The sequence below is a fragment of the Rhea americana genome, unplaced genomic scaffold (assembly GCF_003343005.1).
Source record: "Rhea americana isolate MKP2758 unplaced genomic scaffold, rheAme1 scaffold_175, whole genome shotgun sequence".
Lineage (NCBI taxonomy): Eukaryota > Metazoa > Chordata > Aves > Rheiformes > Rheidae > Rhea > Rhea americana.
The window spans coordinates 1398426-1405983 of NW_028185872.1; the positions used below are offsets into that span (position 1 = coordinate 1398426).

The window sequence follows — 7558 nt, forward strand, 5'->3', positions numbered from 1 at the left end:
GCAGCGGCCCCCGGCGAGGAGGAGGTGTGCGTGGTGGGCATCTTCGGGAAGACGGCGCTGCAGCTGTGCTCCGAGAAGGAGGCCCTGGTGAGCACCGTGTGCGACCGGCAGGTCTTCCCCCTCTTCGAGCGGGAGGGCCCCGCGGCCGAGGCGGCGGCCGGCGCCCCCGGGCGGGACGGCGAGCCGGCCGCCAAGGACTACAACCAGCTGCAGGCCTACTACAGCCAGGAGAGCCGTGTGCTCTACCTGGTGCTCACCTCCATCTGCGACACGCCGCAGCTGCTGCGGGCCTGCAGCGACCTGGCCGCCGCCGAGGGCAGGGAGCCTGGGCCCGGCCACCCACCCGGCACCCCGGCCCCGCTGCCCCACGCCGAGGCCCACGAGTTCTGGAAGCACCAGGAGAAGCTGCACTGCCTGAGCCTCCTCTACCTCTTCTCCGTCTGCCACATCCTGCTGCTGGTGCACCCCACCTGCTCCTTCGACATCACCTACGACCGTGTCTTTAGGGCGCTGGACGGGCTGCGGCAGAAGGTGCTCCCCTCCCTGAAGGCTGCTATTAAAGACTGCCCAGTGGGCAAGGAGTGGAAGCTCAACTGCAGGCCATGYCCTCCACGCCTCCTCTTCCTCTTCCAGCTCAATGGGGCCCTGAAGGTGGATCCTCTTCCAGGCAGGGGCCAGGACCCTTGCAGTCACCTGGAAAAGCCACCCCCTAAGAAGCACTCCCCCAAAAGGAGGCTGCAGCATGCACTGGAGGACCAGATCTACCGTATCTTCAGAAAAAGCAGGGTGCTAACCAACCAGAGTATCAACTGTCTGTTCACTGTGCCTGCTAACCAGGCCTTCGTCTACATCGTGGCTGGGGGGGCCCAGGATGGAGAGGATCCAGTGGCCATGCTTCTCGACCAACTCAGAAGCAACTGCACCATGAGAGAGACTGACTCACTGCTGGCTCCCACCCTGTCCGGACCCAGGAGGTACCAGATGATGCGGCATGGCAGGCAACAGTTGTCCTTCTATGCAGAGAGTAGTAGCAGCAGCTCCAGCTCCTCTGGGCAACTTGTGGACTGTACCCTCAAGGAGTTCTTGTGGCAACATGTGGAGCTGGTGCTCAGCAAGAAGGGCTTCGATGACAGCGTRGGGAGGAACCCACAGCCTTCTCACTTTGAGCTCCCAACCTACCAAAAGTGGGTTGCTGCAGCTTTAAAACTGTATGAAGTGACCATTGAAGGCAAAGATGATGACCCAACTACTCTCACTGGGGAACTGAGTTCCAAAATCATGGGCAGCATCAAAGTCTTGGAAGGATATTTAGACATAGACACTAAATTCTCTGAAAACCGTTGCCAGAAAGCTCTCCCCATGGCCCACAGCGCGTATCAATCCAATCTGCCCCATAATTACACCATGACAGTCCATAAAAATCAGTTGGCACAGGCCTTACGTGTGTACAGTCAGCATGCCCGTGGACCAGCCTTTCATAAATACGCCATGCAGCTTAATGAGGACTGTTTCAAGTTCTGGAGCAATGGGCATCAGCTTTGTGAAGAGCGAAGTTTAACTGACCAGCACTGTGTGCATAAATTCCATTTGCTCCCCAAAGCAGGTAAAGAAACTTGTTTGTAGTTGATTCTCATGTTTTAATTTTGTTTRCACTTTAAGATATCTTGTCTTAAGCTGAACACAGAGTTTCTTGCACATTTATGGAAGAGGAAAGCTTGATAACCTTAAAGCTTTGCTTTTTTTAAACAGAGGTTAATCACAGTAGAGCTGTTGTTCAGACTTCTTTTATGTTGCCCTGCTGAGATGTCTATTCCACTCAGGAGTGACCATTATGATTTGGAAATAGTTCAGTTTTCATGGTCAATTCAATGATTGCCTCCTCTGCAATTTGTTGCATGTGGTGGGAGTGTATGTCATATATTTGCGTTGCACAGGACTTAAAATATCAAAGAAGCTGTAGATGGTGATGAATGACTATGTTATCAGGGCTATAAAAGTGCAGTGTTCAATAACTGTTCTCATGTTCTTGTGTCGTTGAGTTCCCTAAATACGGTCTTAAACCGAACTGAAAATACCTCTGCTCTTGCTAAGTAATGTTTAAACGTGAGTCTACTCTTAGTAGTAACTTCGATTCTGTCTGTGCTAATTAGAGCTGCCATGTTGGAGTCCTCCTAACAAGAGATATAAAAGAGGACAAAAGCTCTCTCCAAAAGTTGTGCACTCTTCCATCCCCATCTTTGTTTGTTTTAATAGCTTGATTGACTTGAACAAGGAACAGAAACTGTCTAAAATATATTTATTGCAGGCAGAAGAATTATGTTACACTTTTTAGGAAGAGCTTGTGAAAGCAAAGAAGGCTYGCTTTACCTTGTAATGAATGTGAGAAAGGGAGAAGGAATTCCCCAGTTAAGTGGCATTGCTGGCAAATAACCTTGCATATGTATATAGCAAGGAGAAGGCAGTGAATGAAGGGAAGCGCTCTCTAGAAACAGCAAGCTACTTCTCTTGGGTTTGACTTTCTTTGCTTTTAGGGGAAAAGCCAGAAGCCGATAGAAATCCTCCAGTTCTRTATCACAACAGCCGGGCTCGTTCCACTGGTGCCTGCAACTGTGGAAGGAAACAAGCGCCTCGTGATGACCCTTTTGATATCAAAGCAGCTAATTATGACTTCTACCAGGTAATGTTAAGTCTCTACTTTTACTTCAAGTGCACTTTTGCTTTATCAACAAAGCAACAAAGTGACCAAGAGCAGGTTTTCCTCTTAACCCTAAAAACGTGCAAYTGCTGTCTTGGGGAGGAGATTTCTGAGAGCAGAAATTGTGTGCATAATTGGGTGATCAGAATGAGCAGGTTTTTTCCACACCACTCTGTACAGACTGGAGCATCTTTACATTTCAAGTGTGTTGGTTTGCGCAKATTTTAAATCCATGGTGTACCTGGGCTGTACTCCTACCTGCTTTTAGTTTCACATTGTGCAAACCTCTTGAATCTTCCTCTTTTTTTTTTCTAAAAGTCTGCTGTAATAAATTATATCTGCTGAATGTTATGACTCTGAATTCTCCTCATCACTGAAATGTAAGATRTAAAATTAATCACATATTATTTTTCATAGCTGCTGGAAGAAAAATGCTGTGGGAAACTGGAGCACATCAACTTCCCTGTATTTCAGCCAAGCACACCTGATCCAGCACCTGCTAGGGATGAGTCATCGCCTGCCCCTCCAGAAGGGGAGATTGAGAAACTTAAAGAAAAAGAACCTCAGACTCAGGGAGAAAGCACAGGGCTAAGCTTAGCCCTCAGCCTGGGTCAGTCAACAGGCAGCTTGGGCACTTATCCACCTGACCCCCAGGGTGGAGGTGACAATGCAGAAAGCCATGGGCAGAGTGGTGACTCCAAAAGTGAGAAAAGACCAAGTCTGGTTGATCGCCAGGCTTCCACTGTCGAGTACCTCCCTGGGATGCTCCATTCTAATTGCCCCAAAGGCCTTTTGCCCAAATTTTCTAGTTGGGCRCTAGTCAAGCTGGGTCCTGCTAAGGCTTACAACTTCCACACTGGCTTAGACCAACAAGGCTTTATCCCAGGAACAAACTACTTAATGCCTTGGGACATTGTCATCAGAACAAGAACTGAAGATGAAGGAGACTTGGACACCAATTCCTGGCCTGCACCGAACAAAGCTGTTCCTGGAAAAAGAAGTGCAGTTGTGATGGGAAGAGGAAGACGGAGAGATGACATAGCTCGAGCTTTTGTAGGATTTGAGTATGAAGATGCACGTGGCAGGAGGTTCATGTGTTCAGGGCCTGATAAGGTCATGAAGGTGATGGGAGGGGGGCCAAAGGAATCTGCTATCAAAGCCCTCAATTCTGACATGCCACTGTACATCCTGTCGTCGACTCAGGGACGAGGACTCAAGCCCCATTATGCTCAATTTATGAGACTCTTTGTGGTGGTTCCTGATGCTCCACTGCAGATAACGTTAACACCTCAGGTAAGATATGGAAAAGGGAATCTGGTAACTGCAGAGAAAGAGTGGAGAGTTACATTCATTGCAGTACAGGGAGGCAAAGGAGTGATTAGGCAAAGAGTGTTGGAGGGATACTGCAAGAAACTCATTCCAACCTAAAACAGAACTTCAGTCAAGTTTTCTTGAGCCAGTAGTGGACAAAAGCAGTGATTAAAATGTTGGGCTGTTGGTTGTCTAGGTAAAAGAAATTGGAAGTTTGAGTTTACTGCTTAATGGATGGATTCCTAACAAATTGATCTTGTCGCTTAAYGTTTTTGATGGAGAGGCCAATGACTGGGCCTTGGCAACAAATTTTCCTGTTTCTTTGGGAGGAGTTCTCTGTTCAGGTTTGAAATGGCATGGTAGCTGAAAAGGAAGGTCTGCCGTAGTGCTGTACTTGTCTTCTGAACAGCTGTTTTTTTCAAATGTCAAGGTTGGCTTATGCCAGCTTTATACATTTTAGAAAGTAAGTTTTAAATACTCTATCAAGGGTGACTTGCTAGCATTCGATTAGATTGAAAGAATACTTAAGATAACTCTGCTACAGAAAATGTGCTGCAATATTTTTTTCTTTTAAAAGATCACCAGTGAATAATGACTATGTAAGAATAAATTTAACACTCCAAATGTCATAGAGAAAAGCAGTGACTCATTGCTGAGGTGAATTATTATTTTTAGTTACCCTTTGARTTTAGGAGGTGGAAAGATTTCTTTAATTGGAGATTTTTCCTGTTTCCAAGTGTGTCCTGAAGAAATAGAGGAAAGAGCTGCATTTACTTGTTGGTTTTTAATACAGTAAAATATGAACTATGAGTGAAAATATGAAATATGAGTGTACATAAATGTTTACTTAYTTGTTAGAATAGGGCAAAAATTGTACTGGTGTTCATTGTATAGTAGTGTTACTGAATGAGAGTCAGAACAACATGTATTCCATATAATGGTGGGAGGGGAAGCAGATTTAGAACATTTTGTAACTCTTCTAGCTTTTGAAAACTGCCACAAGATCCRTACTGAACCACAAGACAATGGAATTACGTGATTTGTTTTGTTTTCAAGGTTAAAGAGTACTGACTGAAACCCGACATTAACACTGCAGTTCTACCRGTATAAAAATATACAAATTTTCAGTCATAAAGATACTTCATCAGTTAAGATATTTAACTTTGTGTTCTTGTCCTCTAGTCTCACTAATTTACGGTTTTTTGCTTGTGTGAAAACTGGAAAGCATCAGGCCCTAAAGGTGGCATTKCAAATCATCTTTTTAGAGGAGAGTAGGATGAAGTGGAACAATGCAATTAGTAATTTATCATTTTATTTTTTGAAACTTAGGCAAGAATTGAAGGATCTATATATGATATTTTGCTATTTATTCCTAGTGTAAACTTATGTCACTATCTGATGACACCTAAGGCTGTGTTCTGAGTCAGAAAATCTGTTATGCTGTATGTTGCACGTTTCTCACAACAGCTGTTCACGTGAATAAGACATTTTCATTTAATACAGATTATGCAAAAGTTCTGTTAAATACTGCTGAAATTGTCACAAGATTAGATATAACGAGATTAAAAGTTTATATTGGTTGAATGTTTTGGAGTAAGCTAACTGTTCAAGTTTATATTTGCTACAATATTGAAATCTGCTGTTACAACCTTTAGTACTGCATGAGTGGGGAATTTGATTGCAGCCAAGAATTACTAGACTTGGATTTGGTTCGCTTTTAGTGTTTTATTTTATTAATGTTTAATTATCTGCTCACATCTCCATGTTGTTTTCAGGTTCAACCAGGGCCACCACCTTGTCCTGTCTTCTACCCTGAGAAACAAGAGATAACCCTTCCATCTGATGGACTGTGGGTGCTTAGATTTCCTTATGCATATGTGACAGAACGTGGACCCTGTTTTCCTCCAAAAGAAAGCCAACAATTAATGAGTTACAAAGTTCTTCGAGGAATATTGAAAGCAATTACACAATAAGAATTATTCTGATAGATTGATTTTAGATTAAAAAAAATATCCCCTATCYTTAATCCAGATTATGGATTTTGATTCATGTCTGTTACCTACRGGCTATCACTGTGTTTCACTCAAACACAGTCAGGTTGAAAATAAAGTTGGAACATCAAAGTAGAAAAAGGAATCCAAGAAACCTGTGAAATTTGTTTATTCAATTTTCCTATGTAAAAAATAAAAAATGGTTATCTTATACTTTGTCTTATACTGAGCCTGTGTTACTAAGCATTGCAATGATAATGCTTGTCTCCATCATATCTTTCTATATACCTATTTAGGAATATTTGAAGATTACTGTTGCCTGAAATCAAGAATTTTCTTTATTATATAGAGGGCAATGATGGGCACAATCTCTTGTTTTTCTAAACAAGCTATTAGTATGTAAATAACTTGATGTTTTCAATGTGATGTGAGAAATTATTTGTCTTTGACCTTGTCTAAAAAGAGGCATTGCAGTTCTGATTTATCTTAATGCYAGTGTAGCCAGAAACTGTGCTTACCCATATCGAGTTGAAGTATTTTATTGCCTTTGTGTTCATTTGCTTTGAAATGTAGATTGCACGTTAAAAAGAAATCAGATTTTTGACAGATCTCTTTGTAAATGAGACCTGCTGATGAATTGGGAAAAATCTAAAGCGGTATTGGTTTGTTCAAAATAAGCAACTACAGCTTTATTTGCCAGTATGGCCTGACTTTTTGTAATTAACAGATTTTTGCTTGCTAAAAGGAGGCGTTTGCCCAGTTTGAATCTCAGATGGAGGGAATTTTGGAAATTATACTAGATGCAGTACATTGTGTATTGAAAGGATAGTTCAAATCCTCAGACCTTTATGAATGTCAATGCTAAAAAATAAACCACAGAYGTCAGCTTCTAACTTTCTGTCAAGGTAAGATGTGTTTTGAAAAAAAGGCTGCATGCTGTGACCTAATTTCATTTCTAGAATATTACTTTTAATTAGCATGCATACAGAGTTTGATTTGGCAATTTTGTAATAATACAGTAATTATACCGCATGACCCGAGGTGAGACCTGGTTTCTGTTCTGTGTAAGAAGTATCTCTTGATGAGCTGCCTGTGGAAAATACTTCCCTCTGTCTTCGGAAAAGAAAGTAWCTCCTTCTTCCTCTGCACGCTGTAATGCATTTAGATTTACAAAGCACTTGACGGTTCCCGAGCATAATGCTCCAGCGCAGTCAATAAAATGAAAAGCACTACAGAGAACAGTTGTCTTTGAGTCAAACGCCACTGTTACAGACAGCGCGGCATGCGAAAGGGGAAATTACAGCACTTAATTGCTAATCGCTCGCAAAACTTGTGAACTACTTAACAACAGTGTAAGCCTCGGGAGCGAGGGGCCCTTTCTGGCTCGGTGAGCGGCTCGCCGCTGCCCGGCGCCGCCAGCCCCGAGCAGGAGGCGTAAGGGCCGGGCGGGAGGCAGCGACACACGGCCCGGCGCTCCAGCGAGGGGCGGCTCCCGGCCGCTGCCCTCAGCGCCGGGGGCGGAGCGGGGCGCCAACGGCCCCAACGGCTGCGCCTCTGTGAG

At 43.8% G+C, this 7558-nt stretch overlaps 1 protein-coding gene across 1 annotated transcript in view; it reads left to right on the forward strand.

The window, feature by feature from the left end:
- The window catches only part of SMG8 (SMG8 nonsense mediated mRNA decay factor), a 7904-nt gene extending 875 nt beyond the window's left edge, over window positions 1-7029 (forward strand). Inside the window, exons 3-6 of the mRNA XM_085301253.1 lie at window positions 5-1603; window positions 2532-2677; window positions 3113-3988; window positions 5782-7029. Of these exons, the coding sequence (XP_085157379.1) occupies window positions 5-1603; window positions 2532-2677; window positions 3113-3988; window positions 5782-5979 (2819 nt within the window). The 3' untranslated portion in view covers window positions 5980-7029. The remainder of the gene's footprint in view (window positions 1-4; window positions 1604-2531; window positions 2678-3112; window positions 3989-5781) is intronic.
- Window positions 7030-7558: the final 529 nt, after the last annotated feature.